Source organism: Beta vulgaris, chromosome 4 (genome assembly GCF_026745355.1).
Source record: "Beta vulgaris subsp. vulgaris cultivar EL10 chromosome 4, EL10.2, whole genome shotgun sequence".
NCBI classification, from domain to species: Eukaryota; Viridiplantae; Streptophyta; class Magnoliopsida; order Caryophyllales; family Amaranthaceae; genus Beta; species Beta vulgaris.
In genome coordinates, this window is record NC_079205.1 from 31,812,859 (window position 1) to 31,840,214 (window position 27,356).

The window sequence follows — 27,356 nt, forward strand, 5'->3', positions numbered from 1 at the left end:
TAGCTTTACACAAGATGTCATCAACCACGAAAAACAACCATTCGATGTAATATAGTGAATCTTAAATAGTAATTGAACTCGAACAAAAAGAAAAAATCAAAATCATGGCAAGGTACGCAATGGCCAGTGGGTGGCCTAATGTGATGCATCGCTGGTGCAGGGCAGTTAGAGAGAGAGGGTAAGCGAAACTGTCAAAAGCGGGAGTGGAAGTGGGAGCGAAAATGAGAGTGTGAGCGGAAGCGGAAGCGGGAGTGGAAGCGGAAGCGGGTGTATGAGTGGATGTCCGTGGTGGTGTGAATTGTGATTTAATTTGAACATCTGAGGGAAGCAATACAGATCAATGACTTATTTAATCAACTTTTTCTAAAATAAAGTAGTGGGTCATGTGATCTACTATGACAGTGACTACATGAACCACTAAACATACGAATCATAAGCCAGTTTTAAAACAATCTTAACACATTATTATATCTTGTAATCACAAGTTAATATCCACATCATTCTGTTAGGAGAAATTTAGTAAAGTCTTAAATGTATAAAACAAACAATTTTCGTGCAATTTACACGGGTCTAAAAGCTAGTATATAACATATTCAAAGAACTTTTTCTTAAATGAGGCAAACTTATAATTTATTGTAATTTGCAAGATCGAGTTAACTCTTTCTTTTCTAAGTGATAATCTTTATTCTCTAAGGGAACACCAGAGAACTTTGGTGTTTCCATGCAATTCTTAAAATACCCATATATAACTAATATTTAAATTGTTAAATGAATATATCATTTAAGTGATCAAATAAACTTTTAAACCTATTTTTTCTGCCATATGTTTTGTGTACACCAACACACAAGTTATGCATATCATTCCTGGAGATTTCATTTATTGCATTACAGCAATAGATTATTGTAAATCCCCTACAACATTCAAATTTAGAACAGGTCAGCTAACCTACTTCTGGTAGGGAATAACTCGTTCATAAATAAGTCATACGTATGCTCAGTGGTGAGTGGTGACCAGGAGAACTCGCCTGACTCTCGCTGGCCCAGATTTTGGTAGCGAACTAATTTCTTTGAGTATAATTTACAATATATTTCATTGTCAGCAAAAAGGGTATGAATTACATAGTATTATGATACATGGAACTATTTATAAGCTACCACAAACATACAAAGCATTGCCAAATGTTCCTTGTAATGAACTATTTATAGTATAGTATCATATTCCAGGACGTATGGATCCTATCCTGCTGTCTTAGGGATCTACACCAAGCAGCAGTGCTCTGAGAATAGCTTCAGCCATTCCTGTAGCAAATGGAAACAAATGCCCGGCTCCTGCAACTTCATGGTACTTAATCCATGGAAGTTTTTGGGCAATGTATCTTTGCAACGTGACTGGAACAAGGGTATCCTCATTGCCCTGCCATAGATGAACGGATCCTTGCCTGCTCGGAATGGGGTCCGTGAGATTTATAGGACTAAATTCCCAGCTCCCAAATCCAATCATCATATCCCGATGGAGTGACTCAAATTCCCCTTGTTGCTTCACCTGTCCCTGTTAGAAAGGCCACATATTGCCTTGATTAGTTGACTCAAACCTCAAGTCCAGAAAATATACTATATACATGTGCCAATTACTTGACCAATTCCAGCTCTTTCACGTAACCTAGGAAATAACTACCAGTCCCTTCTCAAAAGTTTGACTTTGGTGGTAAAAGTTTAAATTTTGACCATTTACATGTCCTAATAGATCAAGCTAGGATGTAAAATACCATCTTTAGAGTTATTTGACAACAAAGTAAGCTGGCCTACTTATTTGAAATAGATGTAGTGTGCAGTTTATTTCTCCAACTGCTAAAAGCTCCAAGGAAAAATACAAAGTTGAGACCAATTAGATCAAGCAACTGCTCCAAATTGGAAATGTTTGAGCCATCTGATAATCCAAATCGGCCAAATCCTATGAAATCATACATTTATGATCTAACAAAGTTAAGCCCAAACTAAGGGAAATATTTAGTTTACCCTGTGATCTGTTCCAAGTGAAATGATCTTTGGGATAAGTTCAAGATCCTGTGGACTGAGTTCAGCTTTTCCAGCAGCAACACTGGAACCAGGAAAGAGCTTTTGGGTGTTCCACCAGTAAGTTAGCCGTGGAAAGTAGTAAACAACAGTTTGCGCCCATTGGTCCTGTGGTGCCTGCTTTTGAAAGGCTTCCTTAGCTAAGTCAGCAGGGAAGCCACTCCACCAGTAATTCACAACTGGAGCTAATAGGGCTGCTCCTGCCAGCCTACAGTACCATACCAGCATACTTTGTCATAAAAACAAATTTCAAGTATTATAATCTTACATCACTATATAAGCATACTTCCATTTTTAACGGTGTCAAAGATTTATGATTCTTTGACTATGGGATTAAACTAAAATGGCTCATTAAGCAGTCAACACATTTTATTATCAAGTCGTAGATGGTCTTGGAGTCAGATCAGAAATCAATTGGAAATAGCCTCTCAGTTATCATAAAACAGTGTAGTATTGTACATCAACCCTCTCTGACCTCATATCAAGAGCCTCTTTGAAGGAATGTGGTAAAACCAATAATGATATGGGTCCATTGGAAATATTGATATGCAAGTACATTCCAAGGATAGAAATCTGACTTGAATTTCATCAGATCTCAATCTCAATTAGCAATTTTCCAAAAGCTTACCTTATCCTCAGTATCTAGTAGCTTGGTATGATCCAATGTAATAAGGCCAAGAATACAGAGTTTTATCAGACAAAACATATCAAAGAGGCCACTAGGTCCATTACCTATAGGTGCAAACTAAAATGATCAATCAGCTACTACATTGCATTATGAGGTTAACTCTTAGGCGGTCTCACTTTTCAAATACTTGAAGAGACTAAGTCTACTGCTAACGTTCTTGTAAGAGCATCACTCTCTACACCAATATGTGAAATATAATTACTTTATATGCATATATTTTCACTCATTCTTATCATCCTTATTGTAGCAATATAATTCTAAAAGGTGGTAACAACCGAAACTCTCTGGTCATAGTGAAGAAACATATTGCGGGCTTATACTAAGAGAAAGTATGGTGCGGAAAAGCCAAAACCTCTAGGTGATCCATCTTCTCTCTAAAACCTCTAGGTGCACGATAAGGGTTTTAGCTATCGTGCGCTTAGGCGCCCAATGGGGAGAAAGAAGAAAGCATCAGCGCCGGTAAATAGCTCGCCGGCTTCCGGGAAAGATAGTGAGCAAGATATTGTAGCTTCGGAGCTGAGAAAGGAGGTAGTTCCGGTGGAAACCAATGTAACAATAACTCCTCTTGCAAGTTATGTTCAAGCAACAATGGTGACTGAACGAGAGAATGCTAAGGCTGATGTTGGAGGCAATAAAAGCCCAGCAGACCAATGGAAAATCTTTACACAGAGTCGAATATCCAGCAAAGGTATGGGTCTAAAATTTCTAGCTCCTACCATAGTAGATGGGTGTCCTATTGCTAAACTTGAGCAACAAGAGATTAGAAAAATGAATGAAGTGTGGAATAAATCTCTGATTGTTTATATAGTAGGTCAAAATCCTACTTTAACTGCTGTTAAATCCTACTTGAAAGCTCAATGGCAACTAGCTGAAGATGTGACTATATTCAAACATGATGAGGGCTATTTCGTTGTGAAATTGCAGTCTAGTGAGAGTAGAGATGCAATACTGTATTCAGGGCCTCATATGTTCTATGGGAAACCAATGATAGTTAAACCCTGGTCATCCAATTTTAATTTTCAATCTGAAGTATTAAAAGTGATACCTATTTGGGTTAAACTTGACAACCTTCCACTGAATTGTTGGGGTGAAAATTCTTGAAGTAGAATTGGAAGTTTGCTAGGGGTTCCATTGTATGCTGATGAGTGTACTTCAAACACTCTCAGGGTTTCTTATGCTAGGGTGCTCATAGAAATGGATGTGACTAAACCTTTACCAAAGGAAGTCAAAATAGCTGATCCTAATGGTAATGTGTTTAGTCAAAAGGTAAGTTATGACTGGATTCCTCCCTATTGTAAGAAATGCCAGAAAGTTGGGCATAATTGTGAAAGGCAGGGTGTGGTGAAGAAACAAATGGTGCAAAAATGGGTGCCAAAACAAAGAGAGGAACAAGAGATTCTCACTTCAAAACCTGGTGATCCCACCTTGACAGTAGATCCTAGTATTCCTAGTGAACCTGTCATTGTGGTAGATCTAAGGTCAGAAGCTCTTGTTACCCCAGTTGCTACTCCTATGCAGAATAAAGAACCTGAAGAAGAAGAAGTTTGGAAAGTGGTTACCAGGAAAACGAAGGATAAAGGTAAGCAAACTCAGGCAGTAAAAGCTGTGAACTATGTTCAGCAGAGTGGGAAGGACTCAGATAACCTGGGGGCGCTAAGGGGCCAAACCCTTATCTGTCCTAATGAATGTCACAACTTGGAATGTCAGAGGGATGAATGATCCCTTCAAAATAAAGGAAATTAAGCATTTTCTGAAGTTGGAGAAGATTTCAGTGTGTGGGCTGCTTGAAACAAGAGTAAGAGTCCATAATGTTGCTAAAATACAAAAAAAAATTGGTGCTGAGTGAACTTGGTGCTGTAACTATTCCTTCTCACCCAGAGGAAGAATATGGTTTGGTTGGAAACCTGGTGAAGTTAAAGTGCAGATAATTAAACAAGCTGAGCAATTGATAGCTTGTAAGATCTCCAATCTTGAAGGCAATATGGAGTTCCTGCTTATAGTGGTGTATGGTTTACACACTATAAATGATAGGAGAGAGTTATGGGAGGGATTATTGGAAGTGCTGAACAACAATAATGGCCCTGTGATGATAATTGGGGACTTTAATGCTGTGCTTCACTCAACTGATAGAATTAATGGTAATTCACTTAGTGAAGCTGAAACTAAGGATTTTGAAAACTTCATGAATGATGCTAGTCTGTTAGAAGCTCCAACTACAGGAGTTTTCTATTCTTGGAATAACAAAGGGGAAGGGCAGGATAGAATTGCAAGTCGAATTGATAAAGCTCTGGTAAATGCTGAGTGGATTGATAAATTCACTGATGTGGTGGTTCACTATAGAGCTAATGGTGTCTCTGACCATAGCCCTCTTGTGTTTAATATGGAAGGGCAAACAGTTACAGGGGGAAGACCTTTTAGATTCCTAAACAGCCTGTGTGATCATACCAATTTTGAAGAAGTTGTTAAGGAAGCTTGGTGCAGTGTGAATGATGAAGTTAAAATGAAGAGTATCTGGCTAAAGTTGAAAGCAGTAAAGCAAGCTCTAAAGCAGCTGCATAAACCTCAAGCCCATGCTTACATCAAAATTGAAGAGTTGAGAAGGAAGCTGTCTGATGTGCAAAGCCAAGCTGATATTCACTCTAATACTTCAGCTCAGCAAGTTGAGAGGAATTATGAAGAGCAAATTAGATACTGGTCCAATATTGAAGAAAGTATACTCAGGCAAAAAGCTCGGATTAATTGGTTGAATCAGGGGGATGCTAACACAAAATTTTTCTTTGCTGCCATCAAAACAAGGACAGCAAAGAATAAGATAGCTCAAATTCAGAATGAGCAAGGTGAAACTCTCACAAAGCCAGCTGATATTCAGGAAGAAATTGTTGGTTTCTTCAAGGGTCTACTGGGCACCAGTAGGGATGAGGTTAATGGAATTGATATTCCAATGATGAGGAAAGGTAATAAATTGAGTAAACAGGCTGGTGATAGCCTTATTGCAAGAGTCTCTAATGATGAAATTGATAAAGCCTTGCATAGCATTGATGATGGGAAAGAACCAGGAATAGATGGGTTTAATTCTCTCTTTTTCAAGAGATGCTGGTCATTCATAAAAGAGGATATGTATCTTGCTGTTCAGGAATTCTTTCAAAAAGCTGCTATTTATTGGCCAGTAAACACAACAGTGATAACCTTGATTCCAAAGAAAGCCAATGTCACTCAGGCTAAAGATTATAGGCCAATAGCTTGTTGCACTGTTGTGTATAAAATCATTTCCAAGATTTTAACACAAAGACTGGGTAAAGTTATTAATGAAGTGGTGAACCAAGCACAATCTGGCTTCATCCCTGGTAGACACATTGCTGACAACATCCTACTTGCCACTGAGTTAATCAAGGGTTACAGTAGGAAGCATTTGTCCCCCAGATGTGTAATAAAGGTTGATATCAAGAAAGCCTATGATTCAGTGGAATGGTGCTTTCTTGAGCAAATGCTAAATGAGTTGGGTTTCCCTTCTCCTTTCATCAACTGGACTATGGCATGTGTGAGGGGGGTTAGCTACTCTATATTGCTAAATGGAATACCTGCTATTCCTTTTCCTGCTAAGAAGGGAGTGAGACAAGGGGATCCACTCTCCCCTTTCTTATTTGCCCTTAGTATGGAATATTTGAGCAGAAGTTTGGAGGAACTTCATCATGTCCCAGACTTCAACTTTCATCCTAAATGTGAAAAAATCAAACTCACTCATATGATGTTTGCTGATGATCTGCTCTTATTTGCTATTGCTGACCACAGTTCAATCACAAAGGTTATGAATGCTTTTCAGAAGTTCTCTACAGCCTCAGGGCTTGAAGCTAGTGTTGAAAAAAGTAATATTTACATAGCTGGGGTAGCTGAAGAGGAAAAGAGTGTATTAGCTGAGAGTATCAATATGCCTCTTGGGCAGTTGCCATTCAAGTATCTAGGTGTCCCACTGACCTCAAAAAAGCTAAGCTATAGTCAATGCAAGCCTCTAGTTGAGAAGATTACTGATAGAGCCCAAGGATGGACTGCCAACTTACTATTCTGAGCAGCATGCAAAACTATTGGGGTCATATCTTTCCCCTCCCCAAAAAATTAATCAAGGCAGTTGAAGGTATTTGCAGGAGGTTTCTTTGGACAGGGGTTGTTAGTCCTTCAAAAAAAGCTCCAATTGCTTGGGAGACTATGTTTCACACTAAAAAAGAAGGAGGCTGGAATTTGGTGGACATGAAGCTTTGGAATATAGCAGCTCTTATGAAATTGCTTTGGGCTATCTCTTTTAAAAGAGAGAAATTGTGGTCCAGTGGATTCATGCATACTATATTAAAAGGCAAACTCCTGATACCGTTGCTATAAGCAACAATATCTCCTGGATTCTGAAAAAAGTTATGGCAACTAGAGAAAAAGTGATGGAACTTGGAGGTTGGCAATCAATGATGGTTAATGATGCTTTCAGCATCCATAAAGCTTATCTGAGTCTGAAAACAGATCATGGGAGAGTTCCTTGGAGTAGGGTGATTAATAATAACAAAGCTTCACCTCGTAGTATCTTCATCCTTTGGCTTGCTGCTCATCAAAGACTAGCTACAGCTGATCGAATTCTGAAGTGGAATATTCAATGCAATTCAGTGTGCAGGCTGTGTAATGCTGCAAATGAAACCATTGAGCATCTATTCTTTGATTGTTCTTATTCTAGTTCAGTGTGGAGTCAAACTTTAACAGCTATTAACGTTCATAGAAGAGGGTTCAGATTCTCCTATGAGATCCAAGAAGCTTGCAGGAAGGCTCATAGTAACTCTAGAAGAGCTAGAATTTATGTCATGCTGTTTACAGAAGCAGTTTATTTGCTGTGGATGCAGAGGAACCAAAAGGTTTTCAACAACTTGCTTCATCCTCCTGAGAAAGTTAACAAAGATATCATCTTTAGAGTTGCTGCAAGATGTAATGAAGCTGATAGGAAGCTGTTAGTATCCTAATGCTAAGAGTTGTTTTGTGCTTGTGCTCCCCTTTGGTCAGTATGTTGTTGTTTCCTTGGGAGTTGTAATTTTGACTCTTTACCATTTTTTTTGGTTTTCAATAAAAACTTTGAATTGCCAAAAAAAAAAAAAAAAAGAAAGTATGGTGCGACAAATGGCTAAGAATTTGTAAATACCTGTGGGGAATGTATTTTAGGGAACCCCAGACTGTTTGCCCGCCCATGGAAAATCCAATCAAATAAAATGTATCTCCAAGCTTCAACTGGTCAGCAAGCTCTTCAATATCCAAAGCCATGCTTTTCACTGTTCTCTTTGGATCTGGATCACTCTCTCCATAACCTGGCCTATCAAATGACACTATGTACAATCCCAACTGTTCAATAAATCTCTGCGGGGAAGAAAAAAGAATGAATCTTATGAATTCAAAATATATCACATCACCACAATGAAGAAACTTCTTAGAGCAGTAAATAGGGTAATATCGTAGAAGATATAAATGAAAAGGAAATTTTGAAGACCGAGATCAACTTGCAACAGAAAATTACTAAGAGAAAAAAAAAGGCATGAGTTTGTATGTTGTTTTTTATTCGTTGATGGCATAAGCTTTTATATATCATGCTGTTTGTTGATGAAAAACTCTATCTGGTTGATAGCTAGTTAAACATGAGATAAGACAGGTTTCAACCCTAGACAGAGTAAGGTAACAAAAATACCCCAACTAGACTCACGAGACAAAAATCTAGCCAAATATGAAATAGCTGAATCCGTTTGGTGTAATTGGCTTCAGAGAGCATGTCAGATCTTTGGAAAAAAGTAGTTGAAAATCAAGTAATTATATTTCGATTTCCTCGCAAATTTCTGATCAAATAAGATTGAATTTGTGTCGTGTCTCTGATAGCTTGGCTCTGGAGGTGGATTCAGATATTAGTGAGATGCTGCGCGTTGCTGTTAGTTTAGGATTTTAATGATTGTCACTTGGCTTCTTCTTAGTCCATTAGGCATTCTAGGAAATGCAGCTAATATACAGCACGGAATTAATTGCTGTCTGCAAATTTCCAGCTGATGTTCTACTGCGGGCCAATTGGTCTATCGCAGATTGGTTCTGTGAAAATCATTAGAGCAGGTCCAGTCACTGTTTCCATCCTAGAAGACCTGGCTGCTTGAGGATCTACAGTAGTAGTTCTGCCCTGTTTGCTGTTGCAGATATGTTTTCAAGATTTTGGAGGTTTCTGTGCTGTTTTCCTAACTATAGTAGCTAGAAGTGCCTGAAGTATTTCAGTTCATTTACTGATGTAAGGATTTATGTGGTCCAGTATTAGTACTTTGATTTTTTTTAGGAAAAATTGATTTAATCAGTCCCAACTATGGACGTCCTCACAAAAACAGTCCCTATTTCAGTTTAATATTGTTCAGTCCTAACTTTGGGGTGTATTTTACAATGGCAGTCTCAGGAGGTCAGAAACCTGTTGTATCAGGTAAACTTTGCCATTTTCTTTGTCTTTCTTCCTCCTCTTTCCTCCCTCCTTCCTTCACTGCTCCCTCCTCCTCCTCTCCCTTGCAACCCCATCCCCTTCCACCCCATTACCCCCCTCCCCCACCTTCCCTAACTGTCACCACTCCCCACCACCCTTTGCCCCGTCCCCAAGACCCCTTTCCCTCCCTAGTCACCCTCTCCCCCCGTCCCCAAAACCCCATCCCCTCCCCAACCCCCGAAATCACTCCCCTCCCCCACTACCCCACCCCTAAAACTCCCTTACCAACCTCGAAACCCCCTCCACTTCCCCGTGAAACCACTCTTGTCCCCTAGCCAACCCCTCCTTTGCCCCCAAAACTCCATCCCCTGTCTCGCCACCACCTTCCCCGCCTCCGAAACACCACACCCACCCTCGAAACCACCTCCCTTGCCTCCCGGACCTTCTCCACTACCTGCCACTCCCTCCACCACCCTCGAAACCACCTCCTCTGCATGTTCCTTCAATCCATAAGACTACAGCTTAGACTGACTTAGTACAATGATTCACAAGAGTTCCCAAATTAAACTGTACCAGTGCTTGTACATCAGCTTACAGCACACCAACCTGAAGTACTCTATCAATTATAGTTCAGATTCCGGATGTGTGCAGGGGAGGGGGAGGGGGAGGGGAGGCCGATGTGTAGGGGGAGGGGAGAAGGAAGTGGAGGAGGGAGAAAGGGAGGAAGGAGAAAGGACAGAAAGAGAAGAGAGGTGTTTGACAATTAGAGTTTTGGAGCAAAAAGAGAGTTTTGAACCACTTTTAGAGTTTTGACTAGTCAAAAACTCTAAAAGGGGTGTTTGGTAAAAGAGAGTTTTAGAGAGAGTTTTGGAATAAAAACTCTTAAAATGAAAATGCTCCTAATAAGAGCTTTTTCTTTAGAGGATTAGGGAAAAATATGTTCAATAACTTCTTTGCCTCTAATAATAATACTATACATATGTATTAAAATATCTATAAATGTCATTTCATACAAACCAATGGCAATAACCTTTTAGCAATTAGTTAATTGTTATCAAACACGTTTATAAAAAAAAGTTGTCAAATCAGTAGTCAAATCTGCCGAACAAAAAGTTAAAACTCTAACAGCAAACTCTAAACTCTAACAGCTAAACTCTATTTGCCAAACAAGACCAAGGTAGAATATATGTAATTAAAACAATAAATAAATAAAATATTTAACCTCTTAAAGCGGTTACTGGTTAACCTCGACTACTTTTGGTCAGGGAGCCCATAATTAGGACTGATTAAAGCAATTTTTCCTTTCTTTTATGTTGTTTTACCTTGACAAAAAGAGACACCTAGCCCTTCCTAGAAGGTGGTAAAGGCTGAAACTGATGCTACAAGGGGTTTGAATTCCACTTAACAGGCTAACGACTCGTTTGGTAGGGGATAATAGATGTTGGTGATGTTATGTATTGACAGGTAATTTTGTACAGAAACTCTCATGTCAATGTCCATGCTAATGCTTATCTATTCCAAGATATTTCTTTTTCTTCATAAGTTCCAATTACCTTCCATTACTACTTTAGAGGTGGTAGTGTGCCGCTGAGTAGTAATGAAAATTTATGAAGAAAAACACATATTTGGAGATGAAGTTCCACTACCATAGGTATTGCCATAAAACTTTTGTAAGAAAGTTCGTTACAAATTTTCACCATTTATTCCCAGTTAACCAGAGAAGCCGTTCATGTTCTGGTGATTCTAACAAATTAAATTCAATCTCGAAAAGACAATTGGTTTGAAAAAAAAAAATCACTTAAAACGGAGGTCTGAGCGCGAAATTATGAGCGTTCGAATAATCAGTGTTGAGTGAGGTAAGGTGTGAAGAACTGGAAGGATGGGTAAGGCCATATAAACAAATTCGAACACTGAGTTGACGGGTGCGATCATACCAGCACTAATGCACCGGATCCCATCAGAACTCCGCAGTTAAGCGTGCTTGGGCGAGAGTAGTACTAGGATGGGTGACCTCCTGGGAAGTCCTCGTGTTGCACCCCTTTTTTCTGCAAAATTCATTTTTTTTCCCGTTTGAAGCCGATTTTTCAAAAGAGCGGGAGACAACGATGTAGATCTAGAAAAGACAATTGATTTGGAAAAAAGATCACTTAAAACGGAGGTCCGAGCGCAAAGTTATGAGTGTTTGAATAATCAGTGTTGAGGGAGGTAAGGTGTGAAGAACTGGAAGGATGGGTAAGGCCATATAAACAAATTCGAACACTGAGTTGACGGGTGCGATCATACCAGCACTAATGCACCGGATCCCATCAGAACTCCGCAGTTAAGCGTGCTTGGGCGAGAGTAGTACTAGGATGGGTGACCTCCTGGGAATCCTCGTGTTGCACTCCTTTTTTCTGCAAAATTAATTTTCTTTCCCGTTTGATGCCGATTTTTCTAGAGAGTTGCATCTCTCTTTTTGGTAATCAATGCAATTTACTTTAGTGGCCCACAAGGATTATGTTATGTTAAAAGATCAATAAATTTTGGAGATGGACGAGGAAGGATGAGGCGAGAAGATTATCAGAGTGTTTGTTGCTATTCAGCCACAAAAGATGATCTAGAATGGCTAATAAACAGAGCAAAAGCAGAAGTCAAAACTAAAAGACAAACGCAACACACTTGAAATAGAAAAAGAACCTGATAAATAAAAGAAAAACATTCTCTAATAGTAAACCGATGTCAAAATACGCTAAAGCACGTATTTAGCAAAATACAAAGTAAAATTATATGTGATGATACTTTAGAGCTAGGCCTTTATAGCACAAGAGACTTAAGTGTATATAAGCACAAGATAACGATGTATTAACATAGAAGATTTTCATGTTAAAACAAATTTCAAGGTTTTTGATTTGTCTGTATATGGTTTATTAACCATTTCCTTAGAAATTTTATTCAATACTTTGACAAATGAAAATCCAATATTATTATTATTTAGTTTTAAGAGAGAAACACTTCAGTGAAATTAATTTATTGCCCAAGGGTGACATGAAGCTTGAATTACAATTTTTAGCGGCAATGTGAATATATCACAGCACAAGAGCATACCAAAAAAAATAACCATTTTGATGGATTTAGTAAAGACTTAAGAGTAGACTATAAACACTGATATTCACATCCTTGAGTAGATAACAGATTAGTTACCCGAGGAAGATTAGCTGCAACAACCACATCATGCCTGGAATTGCCAAAACCATGAACAAATATGACCTTGAACTTGGCGTTCTCCTTAGGTACGCCAATCTCTTTGTATGCCAAATATCTACCATCCCTTAGCTTGACCCTTGGTGCTGTTATGGGCGGTCCACCAGGAAGGCCACATAACCGTGGTGGTGGTGGCAGGTTGAATTGATATATAATTGTTGCCACAATAGTGATGAGAAAGATCACTCCAACATTCTTCATAATGCCTGAAAAAAATATTAAACGGTAAGATGGGACCTTAAATAGCAGTTTTTGTCAAATGGTGTTCTATCAAATTTACAAAAGATAGGTATATACTTCCTCTGTTTTTCTTTTTCTTTTAGCTGCAACATTTAAATTTTTATGGTTGCACATGCATGACTTTGAACATATATATCGGCAACTATCTATTAGTGTATGAATTATGTCTAAAGACCGCGATACTAATAGTACTATATAAGCTTGTAAAGCTGAAAAGCTACTTTCAGCAACATACGCGAGAAGCATTGAACCAACAACGACTGATCTCAAAGACATCCTCTGGTAGTGAGACATTGTATAGTCAGGAATTCAGGATATGTGCCACTGAGTCAACTAAAATATCAATAGATTATTATTTCAGCAGATCATACAACAGTAAAAAGTCATTGAAAGGGTTAATCCTTTAATCCATACAGAAAAACTCTATTTGGCTAGTGTTTTGGTGGCATACAAGTAATTCCGATAACCCATTTACCCTTGGTGGCTCAAGTAAAGAGAGAATAAGTAATTGAACCTCTTGTTTGTTACCAAACTGTTTGCCAAACTAGCCCAAATCACACTTCTTCCTACAAAAATAGCTCATCTTTTATTAATGAAAATTTTCTAAAGGAGATAGTGGTACTTGAGAAAAAGCTTCAAATAGAGCTTCTTTCCAAACTACCCAAATTACCCCATAATTTTTACGCTCACCCCAAGAGACCCTTACTTTCCCCCTTTGGTTTCCGGTAACTCCCTGTTATAAACACAATTTGTTTGTAATTGTAATCAAATCTGCAAAACTCAGTGATACTTGTACAATTGCTATTTCTTAATTTTTATTCTAGACATTTATGGACTTCATATTAATTGGGTGCATGCATCAATCTAATGACATGAACTAATCATAGTAAATAGCATAAATTTCTCTGTAAAATGCATATAAACATGATTTTCAACAAGAAATACTTCTATAGAATTTTGAACAAGAATCCACTGAGAAACACACAGGACAAAGAGATAAGTTTGGACAGGAATAATTAATATCACACTCTGCTTGGGTTCAAATAAGAGAAGAAACTAAATTCAAGCAACATTCTACCAAACTGAAACTGATTACAATCAATTATGACTACAAAAACTCTAGAGCTATGAAGATAACCCTAGAATTCTATTGAGAACAAAAAGACAGTAAGAACAATTCTTTATTAACGGGAAAATAATGAAATTGTGCATAAGCGTGAATTAGATAATAAAAGAGGAGACGAAAACCTTAAGTTAAACTTCAAAGAACAGAACTCGGATAAATTTATGTGAAGTTTGGTATAGTATCTATCTTCACTTTCTAGTTTCTAAGAGTAAATAATATGTAGTATACATACATATGACCAACAAAGAAAAACAGAAATGAGCAGAAAAGGAGAAGGAAGTCAATACCAAACCTGCCTTCAGCAAGACCGTCAACATTGTTGATGGTGGTGGGTGTAACTGTAACAGCACGAGCAACCTTGCCAACCTACCCAGTCACAGCCTCACAGGTTCACACGCAATTCAATTAGGAGCACTAGATTGTGCCATTAGCACAGGTTATTTATAATATTATATGCAAATTAGTTTAGACAAAAAAAATTGGAATGTGGAGTAATAATAATAATAATCTAAAATAAAGATAGATACTTCTATTCCCTCCTAAAAGAAACAAAGGTGGTGGTTGTTTGGTAGGAAAGTTCCATTTCCTAAGAGTTATTTCTCTCATATCATTCCTAAAAAATGATTTTAGATTTAGTAGGTTGTTTGTTTTACATATCTAGAGTATTCGTAACAATAACAATAATAATAATAATAATAATAATAATAATAATAATAAAAATAATAATAATAAAAATAAAAAATAATAATAATAATAATAAAATAATAATAATAATAATAATAATAACAACAACAACAACAATAAGGGTTTTTTGACGAAATACCCCTAACAAATTAAATTAACAAATTCACAATATACCTTCAATGTTCCACAAATGCACCATATACCCCCTGACTTTTCAAACCCGTGCACCAGATGCCCTTTTTCTAACTGTCGGTAAGTTACTGTTAGCTTTATTTACAATTTTGCCATTATTAATCCTAATATATATAAACCCTAATTCTAATCTTAACCGTAACCCTAATTTAACCCTTAGCCTTACCCTTACCCTTACCCTTACCCTTAAACATATACCCTTACCCCAAACCATAACCCACCCAACCCCCCACCCCTCCACCCCAGGCCTAACTCCCACCCCCTGATCCCCCCCCACAACCACATCCCCCTCCCTTCCACCACCGGCCTCCCCCCTCCTCTCCTCGACAGCATCCCTCCCTCTCCCCCTCCCCCTCCCCTCCCTCTTCGTTCACCGTCGCATCAACTGCGATTTTTGCGTAGGGTGGATCGGATTTTCGCGGGGGATGGGTCGGATTTTCGCGCAGGGGGTGGGGGAGTCGACGGAGAACGAAGAGGGGGTGGGGGATTCCGGCGGAGAACGAAGAGGGAGTGGGGGATTCTGGCAGAGAACGAAGAGGGGGTGGGGGATTAAGGTGGAGAACGAAAAGAGGGTGGTGGAGTCCGGCGAAGAACGAAGAGGGGGTGGGGGAGTCGACGGAGAATGAAGAGAGGGTGGGGGAGGCCGGCGGTGAACGAACGGCGGTGGGGGAGGGGGATGGGGATGGGTAGGGCTGGGGTGGGGTAGAGGGGTGGTGGGCAGCAGGGTGAGTTAGGGTTTGATGTAAGGGTAAGGTTTAGGTTTAAGATTAGGGTAAGGGGAAGGGTTAGAATTAGGTCAGAATTAGGGATTAGGAGTTAATGATCGCAATATTGTAAATAACATTAACGACAACCTAACGGAAGTTAGAAAATGGGTATTTTGTGAACGTTTTCGAAAACTCAAGGGTATATAGTGCATTCTTGAAACATTGAGGGTATTTGGTGAATTTTTCAATTTGTCAGGGGTATTTGGTGAAAAAAAAGCTAACAATAATAATAACAATAATAATAATAATAATAATAATAATAATAATAATAATAATAATAATAATAATAATAATAATAACAATATTGTTTCAAGGAAAGGGTAAGTGAAACCTTGTGGTGGGTGGGGAATGGATGTACAAGAGTTTGGGGCCTTGGGGGGGAAGGGTAGGGTAAAGGGAACTACTGAAAAACAACTAATGGAATCAACTCACTTGATTTCCTTACCCTTTTATGAAAATCTATAGATCAACACCCCCTTAATATGTTTGAATGACATTAAGCAATTTGCACTTATCATGAATTGGTGTGGGGAAAAACCGAAAAAAATGAAGAGAGAGAAAGAGAGAGAGAGAGACTCTAGCCCTCAATTCATTTCCAACAGCCCCTTTAGAAAACTTCATTTCAAGAAAAAAGCCCCAAATCGATTTTGTTGCTCTTTTTAATCATTGTTTCACCTCAAATTTGCCTTAAATTTTATCTTTCATCTATTAATCTTCTCTATTTCAGATATATTAACTTATTCATTGGATTTCCGTTAGATTTCTCTTAAGTCAATCAGGGCTAGTTTTGCAAAAGTGTGTAGAGCCCCTAATTTAAATATTATGTTTTGTTATATAATTCTGACGAAAATTATAGTGATTTTTGCTGCCTTAGAAAAATCTACAACTAATTTATTGTTCTTGTGGATTAGGTGGCTCCATTTAGGGGTTAGGGTTTCTCTCAGGTTCAGGGATTGTTCATTCAATTCCCTTTTTGTGTGCGATTTTCTTTAATAATTTTGGAGGTACTATCATCCTTTCTGAGGGGAGGGTGGTGTCTGGTAATTCTTTGCAGTATTTCTTGCATGAAGAAATTTGATGTTTGTCCATTATTTCAGATATCGCAATAAATGTGATAGGAAAAGTGTCTCTATAGTTCTTGTATGTATTTTCAATGGTAGGGTTTTTGCTCTTTCTTTTTTAGTATAAAGGCTAGCTACTTTGTGCAAATATGGCATCTTTTCTTCATTCTCTTTCAGTTATCTCTTTTCATTTATTATTTCGTGGTGTCATTTAAATTCTCATTTTCTATTAAAAATCTAATTCTATGTATTTAATTTCGATGAGTATGAAATCATTTAAGGAAGTGCTCCTTCAGGATTATGGTGGGGATGGTGATGTCCCTTGTGTTACTGCACCGAAGATGATGTTGTTCCTGGAACTAAGCAGTCTCCTGGTCTTGAAAATTTGTCTGTAAGTGACCCTCCTGGTCCTCCTACTTTCCCTGAAGCCATTGTTTTAGATGACTTAGTTCAAGTAAAAAAGGATATTGATGATTTGTGTAAAACCTATTTGGTCGATAAAATGTTGGGTACTGCTGTTGATTTAAGAAAAATTATTTTTAGAATTAAGGTTGATTGGTAATTGTGTAAGGGTGATGTAGAATATATCTTGATATAGGGAATAATTGTGTGCGAATAAAATTTTCTAATCTTGCGGGTTTATATCTAGTTTGGTCCAAGAGATATGGCATGTTCAGGGGGAACTATTTGTGATTTATCCTTGGAAAACTCACTTTGATCACTATATGGCTAGTTAAGACTTGGGCTAGACTCCCCCTCCTCTGGATTTTCATAAAATTTGTCACATGTAAAAATCAGGTCAGACATGTCATTTTCTGATTAGAAATTTCGACCTGAACCTGACCCATTTATCTTTAAGGTCGGGTTCAAATCGACACATGTAGCTAATTGGATTAAAAAAACTCAACCCAGCCCCGCTATTTTTTGGTCGAGTTCAAGTTGAGTTATCAAGTTGTTTAACTTTGCTAGGCCTAGGGTTTATTGATTAAGTTGGATGCTTGATATGTGCTTAGGTGTAACAACCCGCACTTCCGAGCTGCTAGCTAATCATACTTAGCATTCGTAAACCTCATTTATCATTCATAAAGCTCGAATTACATTTACTCGCCGCAAAAAATATAACTTTACAAATCGGTCTTGTACGTGTTGGTTATGGTCCCACAACATAATAACCTCAAAGATAAATATCATATTACAAATGACTTTACTCGATTTCCAAAATAATAGAATATTTTATTCTCAAGAAGCACTTAAATTCTAACAAATAGATACTCCAAATATAATCTCCAGATAACTAATTTAATTACAATTTAATAACCACTCTTTCGCTTTTTAGCCACTCCGAGCCTCAAATACAAACCTGCAAATTACATAAGAGAATACAAAACAAAAACTAAAACTAAAATTATGAGCAGAATGCTCAGTAACTTTACTTCAGCCTGTCAAAACTGTTTTAGCTAGCAAATGTTTTTCATATTAGAAACAAACTTAGAAATTGTTCGAAAAAGATCCATCTTTTGAAATATATCGCTCGCATAACTTAATCACGTAACAGAAATCGCTTGCAAGTACAGGCAGAAACTTAACATAATATAACATAACACAATATTCGACGTTATCTGGTCTAACTCATATTTGAATCATTTCCCTCCACATGTACCTTGTCCACTATTCATCTTAGTTCTGAACTAAGCCAACTAAAACAATTACGAAATCCTTTTGTCATTATCATATTCCAAGAAACATAAATATTTCCGAACAATTCCAATTATATAACAAAATCATATTCCACAACTCCACACATAAAAAAGGCATCTATAACCATGACCATGACTATAAACACATTTCGCTGAACATAAATGTTACCTCAATAGACTAGTAAAAAGAATCTTATATGTTACTTAGTAATAGATGCAGTTTTTGTTAAACCGCATCCGAAAAGCAACCAAAAAATGGGAATTTGGCAAAAATATCTGATGCGGTCCTGGTAAAACTGCATCAAATTAAAAAAACCGCTGCGGTTTTCGTTAATCTGATGCGGTTTAGAGACCGCATCAGATTTTACCCTTATTAAATCCTAAACCTGCGTCCCAGATCAAGCCCAATTATCTTGTGGCCCATTTCTCCCTAACCCGCGTCCCTCCCTTATAATCCCGACCTAGCCTCGCCCCTCCCTTATAACCCTAACCCTACACATTTCAAATTCTCTCTCCTCTCTCCCTACTAAATGACACTCAAATTTTCCCTTTTTCTCTTTCCTCCCTACTCCCTTCTCCTTCCACAACGAACCACCACCACCATCGCTTCTTCGTTGCTTTTCGTTGCTTCACCACCATTGCTTCACGAACCATATCTTCGTCGCCTCTTCGTCGCTTCACCACCATCTCTTCACGAACCATGAAGACGAAGAGGAAGAGATGAAACAAAGACCACGAGCCACCATCGCACAAACAAAGACGAATAGACGAAATAAAGACGAAGACGAAGAGACGAAACGAAGACGAAGAACAAAGATGATGAATGTAATTTCGCATGTAATTTAGGGTTTCGATTTTTTATTTTGTTTGATTTATTTATATTTTTTTGATTTTTCAATTTTAATTTGTATTGTTCAACATTTTTAATTATTTAATTATATTTTAGTATAGTTTATAGTTTTGCTCAACATTTTTCGATTATCATATTTTTTTTTTATGTATGTATAGATTAGTATAATTTAGTTATTTAATAATTCATTTTCAATTTAATTACGTTGCCAATTTTCATTTTTCATTTTCAATTTGGCTGCTGTTGTTATACAATTTCCGCTGCCAACTTTTTTTTTCGAAAACCACACAATTTGATGCGGTCATGCTAAGAACCGCATCAGATTCTTACTATACTGATGCGGTTTTTAACCGCATCAGATTTTTTTGGTAGCTGATGCGAGCCCATCTGACGCGGACCAAAACCACATCTATAAGCCCGATTTTGACCGCATTAGATGGGCTTTTTTCCACCAGTGATACGATACTCATTTCCTGATAAACCCAACAACAATGATACAAAACCTCCACGCATCATCAATATTTGATCACCAACTTTGACTTCAACTCCATAATCTACCTCCATATCCCCATCACTCACAATAATACGAATCCGATCCTACTCATAAATCTTATATATATACTGAATTAGTCTAGCTCAGACTTCCTAACATAATCTCATTCAACTAGCACTCTTCAAATAGATATTAACTAGTGTTTAGGCCCGGGCGATACCTCGGGATTTTTCTGTGCTACAATTTAGTAGTAGTTAAACAATTCATCTCATACTCATTTAAAAAGTTATGTCATTCATTATATGGATTTCGAAAGTTCTCTTTTCATACATCATCATTAATTTTGATTAAATAAGCAACAATAGTATAATGGAGTGATGGTTGTATCTCTTTCTTTCATACTTGAGGTTGTGGGTTCGAATGTTCACGTGTGCTTCTTTTTATTTTTATTTTTTTTTTACTATATGAGAAAAACGTGGATAGAATGTTACTCAATAAGGGATGGTGACACATGACACATATACATTCTAAGGAACGCTGTTCAATATATTAGACGTGGATGTGGCCTAGGCCCATATTTAATACAGACTTATGATCAAATTTTGTTTATAGTATTACTGTAAATATAAGGGTAGCATTGTAGTGGTTAACACTGCTCTTCAAATGGTATCATGCTACATAATTAATTTTAATGAACATGCAAATTTATTTATTTTAAGGATGCAAGGAATATGTTTAATAACATTAACTAATTTCAACACATAGTTATAATTTTGTGGAAACATGGATCACTAAGAGATGTTAGATCAGATGGTGATTCTTTGAAAACACTTACATAAGGTCAGGGGTTCGAGCCCAGGTTTCAACATATTTATTTTTTAAATAATGACCACTTGACTTTATTGGTTAACAAACACGTGGCAAAATTCTGGTGGCAGGATGAGGATGCCACGTGGCGCATCGACATTGTTACGCACGCCTTTTAATATATTTGTATAGATTAACTGGAACCTTATGAGCTAATTATGATTTTCTCAATGCTAACAACAATTCTTAACAACATAAGCTATTCTAATTAAACCTTTTAAATATATCCCTCTTTAAACCGATTCTAATATCGTAACTAAGACCATCTGATCAACAATCACCAAAATCTCCACTTTGAAATTCTCAACTTGTTTAAGAAATTCATACCATGATAAAATCATTAACAAGAATCTCATTTATATCATCAAATCACAATAATAATATATGCATAAACTAATTTAGGTTTTGATAAATAAATTTAGTTTGATAATTTAGCTTGGATTATATTATCTTGGAAACAAAATTGATTTTACCAATCAATAAGAAGTTCAATTAACATGTGAAAATCATTAACAATTAATAACATGTAAATCAGATTACAGTTGATGAAATAGGATAATAACTTGAACCCAAAATTTATACTTGTCAATGAAATTCAAAACTGAGCAAAGCTCAACAACAATGACACAACACCACCGCACAATACCAACACCAACACCAATACGCAGTAGCATCGATGACGTCGGAACACCAACCGAACACCGACATCAGAAACACATAAGCAGAGGAGAGAGAAAACAATAGAGGAGCATCAACCATAACAAACCAAACGAGACCCACGAAGGAGAGAAGAGGAGGAGCGAAGCCTAGTAGAACAGCGGCAATGGCAATTATGGCCATCTCAAATATTTTGGAGGCCGTGTACTAGTAATTAAATTAGGGCCCTAAAAAACACAAATGAAAAAAATTACCTTTGAAAAAAAAATAATGTGATAAGTTTCGTAATATATATAATTATTATTGCTCTTTTTGCAACTATTTTCTTACTAGATATCACCAAAAGTTCTTCAAACTAGTATATTGATACTATTATGAACTATCTAAATTAACTTTAAATTATATTAATAAAATAAATCTAGCCACATATTTAAAAAGTATGATTTTTCTAACCTTATTTAAAATAGGAAAAATTGATTCTAATAATCCAACCTTTGGGCAGTTCGCTCAAAATAATCCAACCTTTTGATTATTATTTAATAATCTAACCTTTTAGGACAATTTTCAAATAATGCATCGTGACCTGTTGAAACAGGAGGTGACCATTAGAATAGGTTAATTGCACATATGTCTTGCTCCGATTTGTTGTGATCTAATTAATCAATGTTAATCTTAATTAAGATAACCAAACAACACCCCACCCCCACCACCACCACTGCCACTCCCAATAACCCCCATTTCACCCCACCACCACTACAAACAACCCCCCACCACCACCACACAACCGCAGTACCAACCACCACTGCCAACCGCATTTCACCCACACCACCACCACTGCCAACCGCATTTCACCCACACCACCACCATTGCCAACAACCCCCATTTCACCCCACCCCAAACAACACCACCACCACACAATTGCAGTATCTCACATCACACCACCAAACAACACCCCACCCCACCACCACCATTTCTAAAAACCCCCATTTCACCCACACCACCACCACACAATCGCAGTACCAACCACCACGAAACCTTTTGCACAATCTGCCCCACCACGCCAATTCAAAATTCCAAGATGGGAGGCGTGGCATCAGCAAGAAGAAGAGAGAGAGAGATTCGAAGGGGGAGGAGGCGCTGCTGCGGGATTCGAAGGGGGATGGGGCGGGGAGAGGGAGGGAGAGGGGGATTCGAAGGGGTATGCAAAAGTAGGGGTAGAGGGCAGGGGGGGGGGGGGTGGTCGTCGGGGAGGGGAGGGGGGCAGGGGATGGGAGGGGGGTTGGTGAAGTGATGAGTAAAGGGTGGTAAGGGGGAGGAAGAGAGATAGGGAGGGAGGGGCTAGTGAAAAAAAGAAATATGGAAAAAAAATTATTTTATAACTTCAACAGGTTACCGGTTTCATGGATCATTATTTTATTATTAGGAAATAAAGTTAGCCCAAGAGCTAACCCCTACCAGGCTACTAGCCTGTAGGAACTACCAACACATTGGCCGGTAAGACATGCATAGCATGCTAAGAAAATACCCCAGCATAATGCTGGGGGTAAGGATCGAACCCCTGACCTCAAGGGCCAAGGGGGAGCGCTCTACCCACTTGAGCTAGCTCCTCCTTGTTTCATGGATCATTATGAGCAGATATGTAATCCCCCACAATTTTAGAGAATTTTTATAAATATATTCAAGTATTTATGTAGTTATATTTAAATCCAAATGAATTTGGAAAATGATTTGACTTTTAAAGAGGGTTAACTATTTTAAAAGTCAAATGAAATTATTTTTCATAGCTTAATAAAATTAGAAATATTTTAATTAAGCATGTTTTAATAAAATTTTAAATATTAAAGTATTTGAAAAGGAAGTTTAATGGAATCGAAAGCCAAAAAGTGATAAAAAGGGAAAGAGTCATTTGATGACTAAAGTCTTAAATAGCCCATCTTATTAGTCATCAAGTTTCATTAATTAAAATCTCTTTTCCTAAGCCCACAAGTAAAAGCCTTTATATAAATATCCTAGAAACCCAAAATATTTTCACCCTACACATTATTTTCTTCAACCTTCACGTTATTCTCTCTCTCTACTCGACATTCTCTCTCTTTTCCTTGTGCGTTGTTCTTCAGCCCTTCTCTCTCAAAATTTGTTTCTTCTTCTTCAAGTAACGTTTCTTGTTCAACAAGAAACGTCACAAAACTCCTCAAGACCGAAACTTGCTGCCGCCGGTTCTCCTGTTGCTGCTGTGTCCGGCGCCCTCCCTCCATTGTTGTCGGTTGTTTTCTTTCTTCCTTCCTAAGATTCCATTAAAAGACTAGTTTTTATGTTATTTTATTATTATTTATCATGTTTGTGAATTAAATTACTGTTTTATTTATGTAAATAATTTCGGCTATCATGATTATTATTATAATAAATTTCAGATTTATTATGTTGAGTTTATTTTTAGTTTTAATCATATAAATAAATTTTTAGGGTTTTTAATTTCTAAAAACTAAAGTTATATATTATAAAGTATGAGATTTATTTAGTACGTAATTTTAAATACGTTTTATATGTTTTGAAAATGGTTATTAAATTTTATAAGTGCTGTAATTTCAGAAAAGTAGTATTTATGGAGTTTTTAAGGATTTTTAATTGCTAGAATAGTAATATTATACTAGGAATAAAAAATAACGTAAGTTTAGTACTTAAAAACGATTTTAAAACGTGTTTTAAGGGGCTTTTAATCGTTTTAAAGCTGCTGGAATTTTCAGTTCGAGTTATTAATTTTCATTACTTTATTTTCTAGGCGGAGATTACGTTGTAGGAGACTTTTAACGACTTAAAAGTGGCCTACAGGCTAGTGTATTCAAGGTACGTACATTATTTACGTGCTATGTGATTTAGAAGTATGCTCTAAGAGTATTTCAATATTAGTATCATGTGTAGGAACTTGTTTGTTCATATATGTGAACGCTAGAATTTATTTTACATGTTATGTGCCTATGTGCAACATGTGTTTAGAAGTGATTATGTATCAGATTATAAATGTTTGTATGGAATGTTGATGCAAGCATGTTAAGCTAGTTATTTATTAATTCGTGAGTGAATTAATATAAGTTAAAGTGAATCATGTATTACATGTATTCTTGGAGTTTTATTTTATTATCTTATAAGGACCGTGGACCTTATTTGGTAAGTTACAAGTTATACCTATATAAAGGTAAAGTTTATTGTTGGCGAGGTTCAACAAGTAAGTTAGTAAAGTATAAAAAGGAAGTTAATGGAGTCTTATTGATAAGTTGTGATCACTTGTTAATCCGAAGATAAAAAAATTCTGTTATGACTGTTTGTTATTAATTATGTGTTACTTGTTGTGTCAACACAGTAATAAAATGTAATTAATGTAAAGTGCAACGAGAATAAGTTATAGACTTTAGACTGGTGCACGTCTAGAGTTGGACACTAAGGGTTGGAATGCATGGTGAGCGTGCCATGGGTTCTTCTAGGAATGGATTGATCACCATCCCTCTTTCAGTTCAAAGGTTCCTCGATATCGCAGGTCTTTTTGGAATATGTGGTAGCTCCCGTATTTCATATTTTTAGATAAGTCAACTCGTCCAATAACTATTCCATTTAAAGGAAGAAATAATGTTTAGAGTCTAGTTCAGTAAAAGTTGTCTGCAGATTTATTATATGCTTATATTATTATTTCTCCCTGCATGTTATCTTTGTAGTATCATGTTTAGGATTATTTATGTCTGATATGTAGTACTCAGCTTTGCTGATTACGTGCTTGTTTGTGTATGTGATCATGGCTTTGCCTATTGATCTTGTGATGATCCTTCTGGTGAGCAGACTCAGTATTGCATTGACATTACAGGTTCGCAGATGCATCTCATTGGGAATCTGGAATGGAGAGACTATTTATATATCTAGCGTACTTTAAGTTGTTTTCGTAGGAACATGTTATTTCAGATATTAGCTTATTTAAGTTGGTGTGTTTTAGTTTCAGACATTTGTCATTTATTTAATGAGTTTTAATAAAGTTGGTTTTTAGTAAGTTGTTTTCCGCTGCAAAATTCTAAGTAAGCCGATACGTTATCACACGGGCGATAATGCCTAGGTAATTCTCTAAGGTTTATTCTAAAAGTATTTTCTAGAAAGAGAGAATTATCGGGGTATTACAAGATACAACTAAAAAGAGAGAATTATCGGGGTATTACAAGATACAACTAAAAGGTCGGATTATTAAATAATAATCAAAAGGTTGGATTATTTTGCACGAACGGCTCAAAGGTTGGATTATTAGAATCAATTTTTCCTTTAAAATAAAATTATCAATCTTCATAATCTTACATCTATACTAATATATTGAAAAGCGTTCCTAAGAACGTATGTGTTTACCATCCCTCAATCAATAACATTGTATCCACGTCTTTCTCATATAGTAAAAAAAAAGGCATCGTTAAAGTGGAACCCACAATCTCAAGTATGAATGAAAGAGATCCAACTATCACTCCAGCATACTATTATTGCTTATTTAATCAAAAGTAATGATCATATATGAATGGAAAACTTTTGAAATCCATATAGCGAATGAGATGACTTTTTAAAATGAGTATTAGATGCGTTATTTAACTACTACAAAATTGTAGTACAAAGAAATCCCGGGATATCTCTCGAGCCTAAATACTAGTTAATACTACTTAGTATCCTTCCATAACCAAGCAAATTAAATGAAAAACTCTATGATGAAGTTATGATTGGTGTCAACTAATCCATTTATCATAAGAGTTTACAGTTCATCATCATTGTTGTAAAAGCAACCAATGTTAACAAATATAGAAAAAAAAATGTTTCAAGAAAAATGACCAACCTTGGCCCTTGTGTTGAGGGCACATAGGCAGTGGGTAGATCCTTCAAACTCTTCTCAAGAGTTTACTCCATTATCATTCTCTTTCGTTTAGAAAAAATAATGCTTCCTAGAAAGGAGATGAGCAGAAGGAGAAAAAACACTTTTAGACTCTTACACTTCATTTTCTCATCTTCTTCTTTTTCTATATACATGCATCATACCGACACAAATCTTATTTCTCCAGCAACAACCGTTTCAGTTATGTTTTTTTAATTTTAACTCATATCGGATTCACTATTTGCATGTTAGGAAGGAGTGAAAAATACCAATTAACAAAAATAGTTGGGAATTATGAGTACTGATAGTTTGATAAGAGTCATTTTGGGAGTAATTTACCCTTGCTCTTTGCCAAGATTTTAGGAATATGTATCATTGGCAAAGATTAATAGAAGAAGGTAAGAATTTCTTAACTTTTTGGTCAATTGAATATATGAAAATTTTGCAGTCACGGAGTTAAAAGAGTTTTGTTAAAGAAGGCTAGTGAAATTTTATCCAATTTGGAGGCCCTGTTCTGTAGAACTGCTTACACCGGCAATTAGCCGACACTAGTGGCAGCGAGGGTGATGCTCGCTGCATCGTGATGGGTAAACAACCAACTGAACATGTGAGATAAAATGAGCGTGCGAGAGAGAGAGAGAGAGGGAAACAAAAAAGATAGGGTTTTGGGATTTTGCTTTTATCTCCTTGAAGAGAGATGAGAAGTCAACAACAGAGCAAATAATGGATGAGGGTTGCTAAACTTTGGAGATTAATGAATCCTTGGGGTGGAGCTTGGAGCAATTGACACCCAAACATAATTGTGTCATTTGCACATGGGGACACAAGAGAGATTAGAAGAAATGGAATTCTTTTTTTTCAAAAAAAACTTATACTTTAGTCAAATACCTCATTTTGATAAAATCAACACCATCATACTGGAATTTATAATAATAATAATTAGTCATTTCTCTTTGATATTAAAGCTTAGTGAAATTAATAAACATAATTAACTTTACCTAAACATGCTTTAAAAATATGGGGTATTACATTAGGCATAAGATTCGTTTTTCCCGTGCTTATGTTAGGGTTGATATTTATGAACCACTGTTGGAATATGCTGAGATTACTAGAGCTGGTGGGATTAATTGGGGCCATGTAATTTGATATGAAGATTTTTCAACTAGTTATTCCTTTTGTGGATGTGATGATCATTGTATTGATGATTATACTCTCTTATATCCTCCTCAAAGAGAGGCGAAAGTGATATTGATGAAGCATCCTAAGAAAAAGTGGTTAGCTGAGTTCATTCAAAGTGCTACTAGGCAAGTCAAGCCTTTCTAAGAAAGCTTTAGTCGTGGAGGCTATTCCTAGACACATTGTTATACCTCAAT

General features: G+C 36.8%; 1 protein-coding gene and 2 non-coding genes across 6 annotated transcripts; 2 read left to right on the forward strand and 1 right to left on the reverse strand.

The window, feature by feature from the left end:
• Positions 1–1,062: 1,062 nt before the first annotated feature.
• Positions 1,063–14,278, reverse strand: LOC104907801 (hypothetical protein). Of its 4 annotated transcripts, none has more exons than XM_010696790.4 (5): positions 14,123–14,278; positions 12,405–12,670; positions 7,929–8,140; positions 2,017–2,281; positions 1,063–1,549 (listed from the first exon to the last, which is right to left on the reverse strand). In XM_010696790.4, exons 1-5 carry the CDS (start codon positions 14,145–14,147, stop codon positions 1,250–1,252), a joined length of 1,068 nt encoding a protein of 355 aa, XP_010695092.1. In that variant the 5' UTR covers positions 14,148–14,278; the 3' UTR covers positions 1,063–1,249. The 4 variants fall into 4 exon arrangements, with proteins under 4 accessions (XP_010695092.1, XP_019108228.1, XP_010695094.1 ...); XM_019252683.3 differs by having other exon boundaries at positions 14,127–14,273; XM_010696792.4 differs by having other exon boundaries at positions 14,118–14,273.
• Positions 11,145–11,263, forward strand: LOC125497132 (5S ribosomal RNA). The gene has a single exon (XR_007273776.2). It is a non-coding gene; the product is annotated as a 5S ribosomal RNA (ribosomal RNA).
• Positions 11,494–11,611, forward strand: LOC125497232 (5S ribosomal RNA). Its single transcript, XR_007273862.2, has one exon. It is a non-coding gene; the product is annotated as a 5S ribosomal RNA (ribosomal RNA).
• Positions 14,279–27,356: the final 13,078 nt, after the last annotated feature.